Raw genomic sequence first — 17,773 nt, forward strand, 5'->3', positions numbered from 1 at the left:
GTGTGAAAAATCGCTAAAATATTTTGAGCGCGAGTGGTGCTCGCAAATGTGCTCAGTGCGTGTGAAAAATCGCTAAAATATTTTGAGCGTGAGTGATGTTCGCAAAACTGCTCAGTGCGTGTTGAAAATCGTTATACATTTTGAGCGCGAGTGGTGCTCGCGTAAGTGCTCAGTGCGTGTCCAAATCGCTAAAATATTTTGAGCGCGAGTGGTGCTCGCATAAGTGCTCAGTGCGTATCCAAATCGCTAAAACATTTTGAGCGCGAGTGGTGCTCGCAAAAGTGTTCAGTGCGTGTGAAAAATCGCTAAAATATTTTGAGCGCGAGTGGTGCTCGCAAAAGTGCTCAGTGCGTGTGAAAAATCGTTAAAATATTTTGAGCGCGAGTGGTGCTCGCAAAAGTGCTTAGTGCGTATACAAATCGCTTAAACATTTTAATTCGCGAGTGGTGCAAAAGTGTTCAGTGAGTGTTAAACAAACGCAAAATTACGTTGAGCGCAAGTGGTGCTAACATAAGTGCCCAGTGCATATTGAATCGTAAAATATTTTGAGTGCGAGTAGAGCTCGCAAAAGTGCTCAGCGCGTATTCAAAATCCCTGAAATATTTTGAGCACGAGTGTTGCTTGCAAAAGTGCTCAGTGCGTGATGAAATCGCTAAAATATTTTGAGCACGAGTGGTACTTGCATAAGTGCCCGATGTGTATTCAAATCGCTAAAACAATTTGAGTACGCGTGATGCTCGCAAAAATGTTCAGTTCGTAATGAAATCTCAAAACATTTTGAGCGCGAGTGACGCTCGCAATAGTGCTCAGTGCGTATTCAAAATTGCTGAATATTTTGAGCACGGGTGCTGCTCGCAAAAGTGCTCAGTGAGTATTTAATAGCTGAAATACTTTGAGCGCGAGAAGTGCTCTGAACTTGCAAACCCTTGGAACATATGGTTGTGCTTTATTGTACCTGGTTTCTGAGACTAGTGACGATGGATGCGAGCACAGTCAGCAGGAGGAAGACACCTCGTTCGAAAGAAATTCTGTGGATAATGACACAAACAAAAAAAATACACGGAAATGAAAGTTTACTCAAAATTGAGTTGTTCTAACTCATTTAGCACAAGGTAGTTTGGCCTAAGGGACAAGCGGGAGTGGGCGGACTTTTTCGCCGATGAAGGAGAGAGAGAGCCACAGTAACCAGGGGCATTCACCCCCTCTACGATATATCATGACGCTGAAACGGGGCGAAGACGATGCCTGTGAATGTCTCGAAAGGTCAGCTACTGACCAACCCAACTGACCAGCGAGGACTTCGAACTACTTTTTTAAGTACCTGATAAGTCTGTACCCCTCTGCATGATCTGCCTAGAATCCGACGTATACCACGTATCAATACTCCATCATTGCTAGAGATTCAAACGGCCATCCAAAACATGGAATCGTACAAAGCCCCCGGAGTTGATCGCATATCAACCGAGATCCTCATAGCTGACCCTACATCCGTTCTACTCCTGCATAGTTTATAGCGTAATATCTGGGACACCGGAACTTTCGCTGTCGACTGGATGCAAGGTATATTAGTGAAAGTTCCCAAGAAGGGTGACCTGACTGTATGCGATAACTGGCGAGGTATTAGGTTGCTTTATACCGTTCTCAAATTTCAATGCAAAGTTATCCTAGCCTGGATGAAGATGGATGCCACTCACCTGTGGCAGCAGACCTGATGACATGCCAAAAGTTTATGTGTGGATCATATTATCACTCTCCGCATCATTCTGAAGCAGGTCAACGAATTCCAAGAGTCCTTGGGTCGTTAAACTTTTGATAACAATCATGAGAAATAAAAAAAATATTTTACAGTTTTGAGGGAAATTCTATACAATTTTCTCATTTGTCACATCGACCGGAGGTATTCCTGGTCCGCGACCTTGGCCGTAACACTAATTTATTGCCTGCGTTTGCGATGCATAATTGAGATTCCTTGATTCAACTCTTTTTACAAGAACCGTCATTTTCATTAGTTTGTCGTTAATAATCAATAGTTTCAATGGAAATGTGTGGGAAAATATGAAATGTATGTTGATGAATTTACGTTAATTGTTAAAATTGGGGAACAAGTTTTAATGGATGTCAATTAAAGCTGCCGTAGATCAGCTGAACCTGTTTGGTCATAAGCAATCAAGCGGTTAGTTGACTGATACTCGATAAAATTGCTCAAATCGTGATCCGCGGCGATATAAATTAAAATGTGTATTATTATTATTATTATTTTTTGGGCTTTGTACGTCATATGCCACACTTTCCAATGTTTGTGATGAAACGAAAAATAAAGATCTCAATTATTTAACTACCTTTAAAAACATCAATCCAAAGGACACATCATCTATAATAATTGACTCGAATTGCTTCAGTAGTGGATTGCTGCAGAATCGTCAACAAAAAAAAGAATGATTTTAGTCGAGAACAAAACCCCATCATTTAGCATTCGGTTCACTTCATTTGTACACAACTTTCAAACAATGTAATGTAAATGGTAGCTCAGGTCATCCCTAGTAACTGAGTATGGATTGGACGTATGATTGCTATACATTTGACGCTCCCTAGCGTGCTTTTTGTTTTTGGTTTAACCTTATCATGTTTCTTTCTCACTTTCCGTTAGACCTATCAGTTTCGAGACACAAAAACTTAAGAATTTATTCCTTCAATCATATGCCTGCGAAGAAAAACCCTTCTGTCCAACCATCAATTGATGCAGTAATACAAGTTAATTGAAGATAATTGAAAGGCAGGATGCTTATTTGCGTTCCGGACTGTTCCGCCGAATAGGAATGTTGGATAGTTTCCATTTTCACTTCGCTTATTAGAAACGGTACTAAGGTATGGTATTCGATATTCGAAAGTGTTTAAAGTTAGTGTATTGAATTGTTTTAGGTTGAGTTTTAGTTTCTCTCAACCGAGTTTTGTTTTTGTTTTTCCTAAAATGGTTTGTGTGGATTTGTCGGTGAACTCGTTTCCAATTATCTAAGATGTAATTTGAACATGAAACTTGTCTTAAAACGTACGAAGGGAATGAATGATAAAAATCTAGATGAGTTGTGGATAGTAAAAACTTAGGCGCTTAGCTTCGTTCCTCTTTTGCGTGTATTACAACAGCGTGGTCATTCAATTTAATATTGATGGTTCTTAATGTGGATGGTTACATGTTTTCGGAGGAACAATTCGTAGTTTTGAAGTTCAAAAGTACTCCTCAGAAGTTATACCAAGAACTTTTGATGTGTTTGGCCATTACTCGATTTTACGTAAATTACCAAGAGCCGAAATACTGTAAATTCAAACAAAACTCGTGATCGTTCATTCGTTTCGATTTGCCTATCGATATATCCTTGATTATCCTAGTATCTTCATTTGTTAATTTTAAATTCTGTATTTTCTTTTCAAGATAGCTATTTACATCTATTGCCTCCTAGCAATCCTTATAAATAAAGATTCTTCGATTAAAGCACAGTAAATGTCATATTTTTGTCTAAATATAATCATTTCGTTCATTGGCCTTTCCCTCAGTTATCGTTATCGGTTCAGTTAAACTTATGTAATACATGTCAAATATAATATACACGTCCTTCTGTTTTTTTTTTTGAAGCTCCTCTTATCAACAAGATCGAAGCGGTCCCAGGCTCGCTACAAAGTCATTTTGGTTTTGGTAGGATTTCGTTTTCTTGTATTTTAGGTAGGTAGTGTCTTCGTTGGAACAATCAACCAATCTGTTGCACTGCTTGTCTGTTAGCGTTGGTTCCCCGTATCGATTTCACTGCATCTTACCGTTGCTGCAGTTACTTAGTTTGGATGTCGGCGCAGAATACTTTAGTTATAAATATTAAACCTACAAGTTTTGCAACATTGTTGCTGGTAACGATGCAGTCTACATAGGCCCATTGTTTTTACATTTCTACAATACTTCGATAAGTCTTTGCACTCCGAGGCTAAGGGAAAAATGGTTAAAATTAGACTCTTCATGGAAACGAACATATGTCGGTCCACTTACGGTTTGAAATACAAGGTGGTCCTTTACAAACTTTCATCACGGCAGGTCGCGGCTGATCCCTACATGCGTTGCCAGCCGGCTTTTTGGTACCGTACCAGACACACTGCAGTATCCTGTATTTGATGCCCTGGCCACCGCATGCAGCGTTGCACTGGAAGTGTTTAATTTTTGTATTGAGCATAGTAGCTTAGAAGAACAACTTTCAACAACCAGATACTTACCTCTGACCAGGGCTCCACTCGCCAGACGCCTTTGCACATTTCGTTGTAGCATTCCTGCTTTGTGACCGGCTTCTCCTGATCATCACACCGCTCACTGCTGCTTACGTTACCAAACTTGCAGAATACGTCCCGCTTCTGCAGAGCCGTATGCCAAGCGAAGCACTTGGATTGCAAACAGAGCGACCATTCTGTGGATACCCATCGAGGACAATCCACGTTGCCGCATTTTTCCACCGTTTCCGGGATTACGATTCCAGCGTCTTCGCAAAGACTGTTGTCCACCGTGTAAGAAGTATTCACCATCTGAACCATGCAGCGGACAGATCGGAGCTGCATAATTGAACCAAAATTATGAAAGGTGAAATTTCCTCAATAACAAGTTTAACTTACCCGATAACCACTCCCATTGGCGCCACAGCTTTGCGAGCACTCCGACCACGGTGTCGTCATCCACTCGAACTCGATGCTCTCCAGGGCCGCAGCCCGATCAGCATCATAGTGGGCTGGATCATCGCTTCCGCTGGCGCCGTTATCCCTGGACTTCAGCAATTCGTAGATGTTGAACGGCTTGACTGGTTCGTCCTTTTCGGCCCGTTCCGAATCTAGATGACTATACTCGTGCTCCATAAGCATCTGATGACCTTTCGAGTTGGTAAAAGTCTGAAATGGCCAGAGAAACTGCAATCCGACCAGGATGAAGTGGTGTGGCAGTTAGGGGGAAAAAAGAGATAACCAGATTGACGCCGTTAATTAAACCTGCCATACGTGTACCGAGTAAGATTTTCGACAATTGGAGAGGGTGAGCACTTGAAAACGGAAGGGATTCAAAGCGAGGAGGAACACAGTCAATCAGTGTGTTGTGCATGACAGTGAAATGGAAAATCAACAACATCGTTACGGCAAATAATATCATCAATGTATTTACGTACAGTGATGGGATATATTTGCATACTAAATTTGTGATGCATTCGAATGCAGGTTTTGTTATGATGCCATCCAGAATTTCACCTACGTAATTTGTTTTGGCTTCAATAATAAAAGGACAGGTGCTAGTAGTCGTGATTTGGAAAACAAACTGAATAAACTCTACTTGTAAAACAAAAACCAAATTTAACCTCCAAGTTTTGATACTGCACTTCTCACTGCCCGAGACCATATTGTTTTAACTTATGAATGTTAATCTTAATGTTGTCAACCTTTCTGTGGTGACCTATAATTGCCTGAACTGATCTCGAGCGAAATTGATTGCATTTTTGCCTTTCGCGTATACAAAGTATACGTAAAGGCTATAGGATAACTTTTGCTAGAAAGCTCGGGGACCCATAGTGTTAAATACCAATCGACTCAGCTCTACGAATTGAGGTGAGTCTGTATGTGTGTATGTATGTATGTATGTGTGTGTGTACAAAAAAAAGTGAGACGCACTTTTTTGTACATAGCCTTACCCGATTTACTTGCAACTGGTTTTATTCGACGTAGAATCCTTCCTAATTTTTCGCCATTGAAAATTGGCCCAATCGCCCATTGCGTTTCTGAGTTATTCAAAAAACATTGTTTTTTCCCCATTTTTCCCAAGGGTTCCCCCTTGGAAAAAAATATTTTAAAACCGATTTTTTTTTTCAAAAACGGCTGCAATGCATTCAAATGAACGCAAATAAATGTAAATTGATGGAAATAACTGAATCTATCTACCTACCTACCACGATTTCTTGTTTTATAATACACGAGAAAGGCACTATCACCGCTAGGTGGATTATTTTGGGTTTTTTCTTCTTTATTTATGTGTAATGTGACAAGTTTATTCGTCAAATGCAATCCGTTGCGTTGAAACAATGAAAACAGTGTAAGAGTGCAAAGCGACCATACACATAAACTAAAGATGGGCGTTCAGATTAGAGATGGGCGTTCAGATCCGGAACCGTTCAAATGATCCGGATCTTCAATGTGAGTGAATGATTCGCAGATCACTTTTTAACCTTCTGCCTGTGCTCAGAAAAACTTACGTTGTCTGTGCTCTGGGGTCAAATTTACCCCAAATTGAAATTGATATAACTTTTTTATTGTTTGGCCGATTTTGGATTTTTGGGGCTATTTCAAAAGATAATTTAATCATTTTTCAGGTCGTAACCAAAGGTTGACTATTGGTTGGCGGGTACATCGCGGGGAGGGTTTTTAGTGAACCAAAACAGTGATTTTTCATGAATATTTTACTTATATATGAAAATCCTACCCATTTTGAACTGCATTTTTTATAAAAAGGTTATGCAGGAAGGCGTGTGCTTTGGCCTGAGGCGTTGATAAGTTTAGAACTTGGCCGCCAGGTGGTGGTATATTTGAAATCATTATTTTAGACTACTCAAGATATTCCGATATATAGAATAAGGGACCGACTGTTTACTTCGATGACATTTACTTCCAGGGTGCAGCAGCCGTAAAAAGTGTAGACAACAACCTTCCGTACACCATGTTTACGGTACCCGTCACTGAGTGGCGCTACCGACGTTTCTATCTATGTTGTTAAGCCTGCTACTCTATGTTCTGAGATTTTCCCAATTTTCATCATGAGCTCATGGAAGAATGGTAGTTGGAAATCAATAATGTGTATGGAAAAATCAAGTATTTTGCAAATTTATGGAAAATGGTGGTGTTTTAGAATAAAGTAGTGATAAGGAATGAAGTATGAGGTGAAAAGATTATCTCCTACACTTAGTTTGCACTGATTAGTAGTCTAATAGTGATGAAATTTCGATTTTACTACCATTGAAAAAACGCCATCTCTTGCAATAATCGTTTTGACTGGTACCTTATTCTCTTTAGTGTAAATATTCTTATCGCACAAATTAAAAATTTGTTAAAATGGCGTCTTGACCAAAGGTCGTCTAGTGGGAATGGACCGTCTTGTGACGGAATTAATAATTGGAAATTTTACAAATAGGCGGCAAATTGGCTGATCTTTGGTTACGCATGTAGACCCAAAGGCCTTAATTCCAGGGTTTTCTTGGATGACCTAAAACATATTCTGTGAACACATTCTATTATTTGCAGCATCGCTGGAGCAGGTTGAATACAAAGAAAACTTTTGATGAACTCTACCACAACATTCATGTTTGCCAAAAATGCTACAAACCAAAATACATCAGATAACACATGGAACAATATACTCAAATATAACAGCTTACTAGTGCCGCATCTTGGTAGAAGTGATCATTATATTGAGCACTGCTTTGTAGTCCTGGACATCCTGAACAATGTCGCCGAATACAACTTGGGTGTAGGTATGAGGGATCTTAAGCTAAAGCAATATTTTTTTTTATTGTCTTTATTAATGAGGTTTTCGGCCCTTGACCGGTTCACCTCATGACAATTAAAGCAATATTTCAAACATGCAAGAATAAGTACACTAGCGCCGCCTATTTGTAAATTTCCTAATTATTTATTCCGTCACATGACAGTTCATTCCCACCAGACGAACTTAGTTAAAGACGTAATCTTTACAAATTTCAAACTTGTGCGATAAGAGTATTTACAATGAGCAGAATTCCATATATCGGAATTACTTGAGTAGTCTAATATAATGAATTTAAATATACCGCCACCTAGCGACCAAGCTCTAAGCTAATCAATGCCTCATGTCAAAGCACACGCCTTCCTGCATAACCTTTTTGAAAAGGTGCAGTTCAAAATGGGTATGAAAATCCTATGATATAAGTAAAATAAGTATGAAAAATCACTGTTTTTGTACCCTTTTTTACGAAAACCCATCCCCGCGATGTACCCGACCACTTATAGTCAATCTTTGGTAACGACCTGATAGATGATTAAATTATCTTTCGAAACAGTCCCAAAAATCCAAAATTGGCCAAACATTAAAAAAGTTATAGCAATTTCAATTTGGGGTCAATTTGACCCCAGAGCACAGACAACGTAAGTTTTTTGAAAAAATTTGCACCTAGGAGACAGATCTCGGCGAGTTTTACCAAACTACCAAAAATTAGGAGAATCGGTTGAAAACTAAAAAAATGGCAGCCACTCAAAGTGGCCTGGGGTCATATTGACCCCAGAGCACAGACAAAAGGTTAAAAGACCCGGTTCGCCAGAATAGTAAAATTCGTGAGCATTAAAAGAGGAATGACAAATTGAGAAGAAAATTGTAAGTACTTTTACATGTTATATATGATTGTTAGCGAAAGAGGGAGGAAATATTGTATGATTGTGTCAAAAGAGTGAGCCTGAATAACAGCCGCTACGCCATTTTGCATTTTTCTCATGTTTAGATCCGATCCGATCCGGTCTAAAGATCCGGATCATTAAAGTGAATGACCCAGATCTGATCCATTCAGCGAAGTGATCCGTTTTGCCCATCTCTATACCAAAGCGATGATGAATAGCAGACACGAAAGAACATCACCTTGCCATAACCCTCTGCGCGTTTCGAAGGGACTCGATAATGCCCCTGAAACTCGAACTACGCACATCACCCGATCCATCGTCGCTTTGATCAACCGTGTCAGTTTATCCGGAAATCCGTTTTCGTGCATTAGCTGCCATAGCTGGTCCCGATCGATTGTATCATATGCGGCTTTGAAGTCGATGAATAGATGATGTGTGCGCACGTTGTATTCGCGGCATTTCTGCAGTACTTGGCGAATGGCGAACACCTGGTCCGTGGTGGAGCGTTCGCTCATAAAACCCGGCTGGTACTGCCCCACGAACTCCCTTGCAATTGGTGCTAGTCGACGGCATAAAATTTAGGAGAAATTTCGTAAGAAGGTTCCCGTTTATGTTTACACATAACAGGCTGTGGCACGTGGCCCTTACGTGAACGGTTCAACTTCTCATAGAACTTTCGTGTGTTATTAGCGCGGTTGCTCCGTCTCTTCACGGTCTCGATCTTCTTGCTGACGCTTTTTCCTCCGGAAAATTTTTGTTTTGTCTGTTCCGCGCCCGTTTATATCGTGCCTCGTTCGCCCTCGTGCGGTGTTGCAGCAATCTCGCCCATGCTGCATTCTTCTCTTCTACTAACTGCTCACATTCGCCGTCATACCAGTCGTTTCTCTGATCCGAGGGCACCGTGCTAAGTGCAGCGGTTGCGGTGCTACGGTGCTACGGATCGAATATCTCTCCAGCTATCTTCAAGAGACGCTGCGCCTAGCTGCTCTTCCGTTGGGAGTGCCACTTCCAGCTGCTGCGCGTATTCTTGGGCTAGTCTACCGAGCGCAGGCATACCGATTATATCGAATCGCATTATCTCTTATATTGTTCGTAATCATTGGTTTTCCAGGCGGCTTATTGGGCCTGCGCAAACCTCCTGTCTCGCCGGAGGGCCGTCGTGTCAGGGCTGTTTAGCGTCCCACTTAACACCAGGTGGCTTCCGCCAGCACAGCTCCGTCATTTCAGGATTTCCAAATCCAAATGAAGTCCAAGAGGTTAATCACATATGCACTTAACTGTTGCACTGGTTATTTTGCAATATCTGAGTCACTGAAATTTCCATTTGCGAGGGATTTTGTGCCGTGTACCGTTCGTAAAACTCTTTGCAAAGCGATTTCTATCCAGGTTTCAGGAGAAGATTGATATTAGTTTTCGGTGGCGACTGCATGCTGACACCATTCATATACAGCAGAAACAGAAACGGTCCACGATCCAAGAGATAATGCGTCCCAGGGAACGCCGGATCTGACTGCAAACTGACTGAGAAAATGTGATCTCCAATTTTCACCGCCATACTGCGACCTGATAAATAGGATTGGAGCTAGTTGGGCAGAGCTTTATGAATGACTAATTTGTCAAATCTTGCTCTGGTAATCTGGTGATTCATTTTGTCGAATGCAGCAAAAATATCTATATAGATTGCATCCACCTCATGGCCACTCTCTATTTGTCTTATTACAAAAGAAGGGAAGCACGCTATGTTAATGATCGTTAATCGTTTGGGCATAAACCCGTGCTGGTCGTTTAAAATGTAATCGGCGTAGCTTGATGTCAATTCGCCAAAAACAATCAACTCAAATAGCTTGGAAACGGTGCACAGCGCAGCTATTCCCCGGTAGTCTGATACGGCCCTTTTTGAAAACTAGATATACATATGATTGCTTCCAGAAAACTGGAAACACCTCTGAAATAAACACGAGAGGCTGAACTCTGTAGTAAGCGGTCTGATAAGCGACTCCCCGCAACGTTTAATAACAAGCTATGATTGAATCGTTTGTGATGACCAAGGCAGTCTAGAGGCAAGAACATTGCTGCTGGCAATAGATACATCTTGCGGGTCGAGATACTCATTAGTAAATACGCTACTGAATTGTGTACGGAACAAATTAGCAATGTCGTTGGTAGTTTGGGCTTCGGATAAACCGTCAGTCATCGTCGAGGGCAATCCAGATTCGTTCCGTTGTTCGTTGACGTACCGCCGAAAACTTTTGGGATTATTCCTGAGACGACTTTGCAAATGATTATGAAAGGCGTTAAAAAGATAGGAAAGTGTCTGAAGCCGACCAATGTTTACAAAATCTGCTGGCATGACACTTCTCGGGACTACCGTGATCATCTGTACCTGGTGCACCTGGAGCACGGTACTACCACGATGAAGGACCTCAAGCAAATCAAGGCCATCAACAGCACTGTCATCGAGTGTACAAAATACAAGCTAGTGCATCGAGACGTCCCGCAGTGCATGAACTGTCTCTGCTTCGGCCATGGCACACGGAACTGCTTCATGAACACACGCACGGTGCGGTGGAGACCACGGCATCGACGAGTGCGAGCAAATGGAAGAGGCTGACCCCAAGTGTGCCAACTGTGGGGAAAAACATCGGGCCACCACGAAGGCCTGCCTGAAACGCGCGGAGTTCTGCGAAATCCGGAAGAAAGCTTCCACAAAAAATCGTCCAGCCCAGAGATCACGCCTATTGCTCGACGAATGAAACTTCCCGACAATCCGGCTTCCTCGGCGGCCGATCCCAGTCTTCCCGCCGCTGCAAACGCAAAGAAGACTCGCAGCTGCTGCTGCCTCGGTCCCACCGGAAGTCAGGCAAGCAAAGCAACATCTAGCCCGTCCACTAGCGAATGACCGCAATGACTCCCTCCCCCAGGATTCCGCCAGCAGCAAGATGAGCACCCTCTACCCCCGGTAGTGTTGACCTACATTCAAGGCATTCAAGGCAAAACATTCTGCTCTTTGATTTTACTCCATCTAAACGATTTTATAGTGTCAACTAAATAAGTTCAACTAATAGAAGGATATTTGAATTTTCTAAATGTCATGGCAAACTGTCAAAAAACTGCACTCCAGAGCCACAGGAGCGCGCGCGCTGAAAATACACTCCAGTGAAAACACTCCAGTGTATTTTCAGTGCGCGCGCTCCTGTGGCTCTGGAGTGCATTTTTTTGACAGTTTGCCATGACATTAAGAAAATTCAAATATCCTTCTATTAGTTGAACTTACTTAGTTGAGACTATAAAATCGTTTAGATGGAGTAAAATCAAAGAGCAAAATTTTATGCCCTGAGTGTAGGACAACACTGACCCCCGGAGCAGCTGCTCTGATATTCAGCCAACTTGCGGCTTGGCTTCGAAGCTGCAAATCCCGGTTCGACCAGATTTACACTCTGGGCTTTTTCGTAATTGAAAATGGCTACTTTTTTGGGTCTGGTAAATTGGAATGGTTGCTCGCTTAAAAGCAAAATCGTCGAGCTCAGTGATTTCTTTCAGGAGAAGGAGTTTGACGCGGCTTTCATCACCGAAACTGAAGTCCGAGGTAAGCGCAACAATTCCGGGTTTTAGGCTGGTAAGGTTCGATCAAACAAGCTCCAAAGGGGGAGGAGTGGTAATCGCCTTGCGGTGCAACATCGCCTGCCACCTGCTGTCGGATTTCAAGCTCAAAATCATCGAAGCCATTGGAGTGCAAGTCACCACATCCGTCGGAGTTGTCACGTTCATCGTAGCTTACTGTCCCACACAAGTCAAAGTCGACGACGGCACGTCGGCCGAACTACGAAGGGATATAGTGAAACTCATTCGGCGGCAGGGGCAGTTCATCATCACTGGAGATCTGAACGCAAAGCATCAATCGTGGGGAAACACCGCCTCAAACCGGAACGGAGTTGTCTGGTCCAACGACGAGCTGGAGGGCCACTACACCATCCTGAATTCCTGAGCCCTGACAGCCCTACCCGGTTGACACGATCCGGGGGCCATGCAACACTTGACATCTTCATCACGAACACGAACGGTCACATCTCCCAGCCTGTCGTCTTCCAGGAACTCAGCTCGGACCACTATCTGGTGGTGGCGGAAGTTGGAACTTCGGTGAATCGGCACGAACTAACCCGGCGAAACTACCACCAAGTCGACTAAGGTCGGTTTCAACGGTGCGTGGACGAGAACATCGATTACCAGCGACATCCGGTGTCATCCGAAGATGTCGACAGCTGCAGCTGTTTGCCATCCAGGAGGCAATCTGCCTAGCCCACGAGCAAAATGTATCAAAGGCCCAGCAGGTAAGCAACACCCTGACCATTGATACACAAAAGATTTGATTCGTCTGCGAAATGTCACTCGCAGGCAGTACCAACGTACTGGGCTGCCTGCGCTTAAGATCCGATGCAATCGCATGACTAAAATTGTCCAAGCCAGAATGGTGCACCTCAGAAATAGTGATTTTTTCAATAAGATCTGTGCCGTTCTGGAAATTGACCAAAATTCTAAAATCCAAGCCTCGGCCCATTCCACCTTTGATCCCACTAGACAACAATGACTCTAAGGATCGCTTGATAACTCCTGCAGAGAAGGCACCCGAAAAAGGACGCCATTTAGTCAGCTCCAGGGCCGGATTAAAAGGGGGGGTGTGCGTGGCCTCTCACACATCCGCCATGGTCTTACTCGATATCGAGAAGGCATTCGACAATGTATGGCATGATGGTCTGCTGGTGTACAAATTATATCGCTACAATCTTATTTTTCGGCAAAGTTTGACAAGACAATGACAAAGTGTAACGTTTTGTTGAAACTGCTTTACCCTTTGATCAACCGACGGTCGTCTTAGTCCCATAGAAATAAGCTTGCTGTCTACAAGCAAATCATCCTCCCGGTGATCGAATACGGCATGCCGGGGTGGGAGAGCTGCGCCAAAACCTATCACCTCAAACTCCAAAGAGTGCAGAACAAATTCATGAGGATGATCCTCAACACCCCTCCCAGGCCACGAGCTTCTGAGGTCCACCTTCTGGCAGGGATCAAACAACTTACTGAGCGCTTTGGTGTGTGTGTATAACACGGTTTAGGGATCGTTGCATGGCGTCCGCCCAGCAGGTTATCCGTAACCTGTTCCCAAACTAGAATAAAACATGTTGTGTAAATATTGTAGTTAGTGTTAGGTTATCAAATTATTAGTCTGAAGTTAAATTTTAGAACTAACTATTGCCTAAGATGGCTGTACTGTAGAATATTGCAATTGTTAGGACTAGATTTTCTTTTTTAATAATTAATCATCACAAAGATGAAGGACCACATGGTCGAACACTTAAAATGTAAAAATATACAAAATTTGGAAAATAAAAATGAATTTAACTACTACCACTACGCCCCCGTAGCAAGTTTTGATTCACTCCTTCTTGTACTCGCCTAGTCAGAAGCAAACACCATCTTTACATGGTTGTTATCTGGAATTCTTGCAACATGCCCTTCGTATCCTGCCAGCATCAAAAGCCAAGCAGAATGGATACGTTTTCGTACATTTGGACAGTACAGTCCCATCCCGATTTTGGCAACACCCGTTTTTGTCTACCCCCGATTTTGGCAACACCCGTTTTTGGCAACATTTTCTTCCCGATTTTGGCAACAACCTCGAAAATATTTATTTTATTACTTTTTAGAGCTGAAACCTTTTTATTAATATGAAATATGATAAACAAAATCAAAAGTGAATGTCATTAAGGTTTATATGCGTATTATGGGCTCTTTACGAATAGTGGGCACTTTCACTGAAATAATGAACGACCACCGTATTGAGTGCGAGATTTCTCTTGTTTCGGACAGCAGAACGATGGCGCGATCGGACGAAATATTGTGTTCTGCTTTGCGCGGCCGGTAATAAAAATCAGTTCAGTGCGAGATTTCTCTTGTTTCGGACAGCAGAACGATGGCGCGATCGGACGAAATATTGTGTTCTGCATTGCGCGGCCGGTAATAAAAATCAGTTCAGTGCGAGATTTCTCTTGTTTCGGACAGCAGAACGATGGCGCGATCGGACGAAATATTGTGTTCTGCTTTGCGCGGCCGGTAATAAAAATCAGTTCAGTGCGAGATTTCTCTTGTTTCGGACAGCAGAACGATGGCGCGATCGGACGAAATATTGTGTTCTGCATTGCGCGGCCGGTAATAAAAATCAGTTCAGTGCGAGATTTCTCTTGTTTCGGACAGCAGAACGATGGCGCGATCGGACGAAATATTGTGTTCTGCATTGCGCGGCCGGTAATAAAAATCAGTTCAGTGCGAGATTTCTCTTGTTTCGGACAGCAGAACGATGGCGCGATCGGACGAAATATTGTGTTCTGCTTTGCGCGGCCGGTAATAAAAATCAGTTCAGTGCGAGATTTCTCTTGTTTCGGACAGCAGAACGATGGCACGATCGGACGAAATATTGTGTTCTGCTTTGCGCGGCCGGTAATAAAAATCAGTTAAGTGCGAGATTCCTCTTGTTTCGGACAGCAGAACGATGGCGCGATCGGACGAAATATTGTGTTCTGCATTGCGCGCCCGGTAGGCCGGTAGTTAGTTTGTACTACTTTTCGCGCCCGATTCATGGCTTGGTAAAATCACTGTGTATAATGAATGACACGGTCGTATCGCTTATCAGAGTGAATCCAGATCCAACGATGCCTACCATTTAACTGATAATCCTTCCTGTGGTTTTTGTGGAGACGCAGAGGTAAACACGGTCTTCAAATAGCAAAAACCACCTACTAATATTCCTTCCTTCTTCCTAACTGACTACAAGGACGTGGCCGGCGCCGTTATTGATCATTTGAATTTTAGAGTCACTGAAACTTGCACACTGAGAATGCTTGAACAATCCCAGTCAATCATTCAGTTGATTCTTTGTGCAATTTCACTGATTCTGGTCAATCACGGAGTAGCAACCATAGATATGTGTAGTCAGTCAAAGCTAAGCTAAGCTAAGCTAATAATGAACCACCACCGTATTACCGCTCATTGCAAATAATTTCTATTGGAGCTTTTCTACTCTTTTTATTCACGTTTTCCATGTCCCTATTCACACTACCCTAATCTAACCAGCCCACCGTAGAATGTCGTATTTTTTGGCATTCGCACTGATTTTGTCATCGACAAGCTGACTCACACCGTTGTACATAGTACAACACCTATTAAGCAAAGCCCGCTGTTTACATCACAATGCAACCAATACTGCATGAGTGATCCAGGACCAAGTAAGCCCCAGTAGGTTTAATTGCTAATGATTAGCACATTCGATTTTCTAAATGCGCTATATAGCCATCAGGTCGTTTTGCTCATTATGCGCCTCTTTTCTGGTATCACTTGGTAACACAACAATGAGCGTCGTTACGGTGCGCTGATAGAAGAAGCCATTCAAGCATTCTAGAAATGAAGACCTCTATGAGTCTGGAACTCTAGCACACTGAATGGGAGGCGTTGATACTTTCTCTCGACTATCTTATAATCTTGAAAGAAGAGCGAATAAAGCAGAACGCATGATGTGGTTTGATTGTTTTGTTTCATTGTACTAGAGCAAGCGGGGTACGAATGCAAAAATCGTAGCTTACATGGATACCTCACCACGGCTTGGCCTGTTAGACGGTGGTGCTCATCGTTTATCACAGCAACGATCGCTCCTACTCGTTATTTGGCATCCATCTGAGCGAGGCAGTTCACTCATTGGCTATGGATAATACGATTGCATTAGATCAATGCTCACAATGCTCAATCACACTTCTAATGCCGTTCCCATGAGATCGCTGGTGTAATTCTAGCTGCTTCGATAGGCGAGTGATGCGTCACATGTGGTTTTTGTTATTATTTATTCAGCCCAAGGCCGGAGTGGCCTCTGCGGTACATAACAGTCGTCTTCGTCCACTTCTGTACTGTACGTTACCAGTCACACAGTCTACGGAGAGTCCGTACATCGTCTTCCACCTGATCGATCCACCTTGATCACTGCACACCTCCCCTTCTTGTGCATGTCGGATCGTTGTACAGAACCATTTATACTTCAAGTGCGCGTTGGTCAGCATTGTCCAGATCTCGTGTCCAAGGAGAACTACCGCCACCGGTTTAATGAGGGAGTCTGTTTAGTACGGCGGCGAACTCTATTTGTCTGCTAGTATCGTTATCGGAGGTCAAGTGTGCCCAAGTACACAAATTCTTCAACCACCTTGATTTTGTCGCCATTGATACAAGCTCGTGGTGAATGGCCGTTGTCTTCTCTTGAGCCTACTTCGTCTTCAACGTGTTAATGACTAGTCCGATCTACTTTCCTTCCCTCTTCAGTCTGATGTAGGATTCTTCCATCTTTTCAAAGTTAAAATAATGAAAGTGCGTGGAGAACTGGAGTGCGATGGCCTGCAGCGAGCAGCAGTTTATCCGAAGGTTGACTGCTGTCGAGTGTCAGAGGTGGCATGCCGCAAATGGTCTTCCAGGTGCACATTGTGCCCATGGATCAATCATTACCGCATGGAATATTCCTGGGTTGAGTGCTAGTAGACCGACTAGTGCCAAGGGATTTGGTTCTAGTGAGTCGAGTGTAGTTAACCCATACTCACACTACATTGGATACGCTTGACCAATGCACAGAATGGATATTTCCTTTACCATTTTCTAAAACATCAAAATCCATTATATAAGTATTCGAAACTTATAGCACATTTAGTCATCTTGCATCCGTCGGATCACTATTTGATTTATACAGTGAATTATGATAAAAACAAGTATTTTGGTGGACTTAAATTTATATGAGATGTCAATTTGAAGTCAGCACTTCAATGGACTGCAATTAAAACGTTTTTTTATCACCACAATTTTTTGTAAGGACGTGGCCGACGCTATTGTTAATTTCAAATATAATTTATTATTAAATTTGTATTATGAAATTGGCTAATTAGTTAGATTATCGTTTGAATACCATTCTTGAGTTTGTTTCAATTTTGTTTGAACTACAATCTCCGAGTTATGAATAATATCGCAAAAATGTCAATTATGATGCACGTGCATCACTTAAACACACTCCACATACTTTGTAGTACATATTCTTAGTATTTGCTTCAATCATGCAAACAAAAAAAAATTGAAATTTTGTATGAAACTTTTTTCCCGTTTTTGGCAACATCCCCATTTTGGCAACATTAAAATCCGGTCGTGTTGCCAAAATCGGGAAGGGACTGTATTTCAATGGAAAAACTGTCAAAACGTACGAAAACGTATCCATTCTGCGGGGCTCTTTAGAGTTGGGAAAGCTCGTGGTCTTCATTCGCCGCCACACATCGCTCTC

The 17,773-nt window shown here is 42.6% G+C and overlaps 1 protein-coding gene across 3 annotated transcripts in view; it reads right to left on the reverse strand.

The window, feature by feature from the left end:
• Positions 1 to 2,103: 2,103 nt before the first annotated feature.
• The window catches only part of LOC134212165 (protein madd-4), an 803,678-nt gene continuing 788,008 nt past the window's right edge, over positions 2,104 to 17,773 (reverse strand). For all 3 annotated transcript variants that reach the window (XM_062689782.1, XM_062689781.1, XM_062689783.1), the window contains 4 exons: positions 4,642 to 4,929; positions 4,252 to 4,581; positions 4,031 to 4,181; positions 2,104 to 3,968 (listed from right to left, as the gene is read on the reverse strand). In XM_062689782.1, the coding sequence (XP_062545766.1) occupies positions 3,850 to 3,968; positions 4,031 to 4,181; positions 4,252 to 4,581; positions 4,642 to 4,929 (888 nt within the window). In that variant the 3' untranslated portion in view covers positions 2,104 to 3,849. The remainder of the gene's footprint in view (positions 3,969 to 4,030; positions 4,182 to 4,251; positions 4,582 to 4,641; positions 4,930 to 17,773) is intronic.

The sequence above is a fragment of the Armigeres subalbatus genome, chromosome 2 (genome assembly GCF_024139115.2).
Source record: "Armigeres subalbatus isolate Guangzhou_Male chromosome 2, GZ_Asu_2, whole genome shotgun sequence".
Taxonomy (NCBI): Eukaryota; Metazoa; Arthropoda; class Insecta; order Diptera; family Culicidae; genus Armigeres; species Armigeres subalbatus.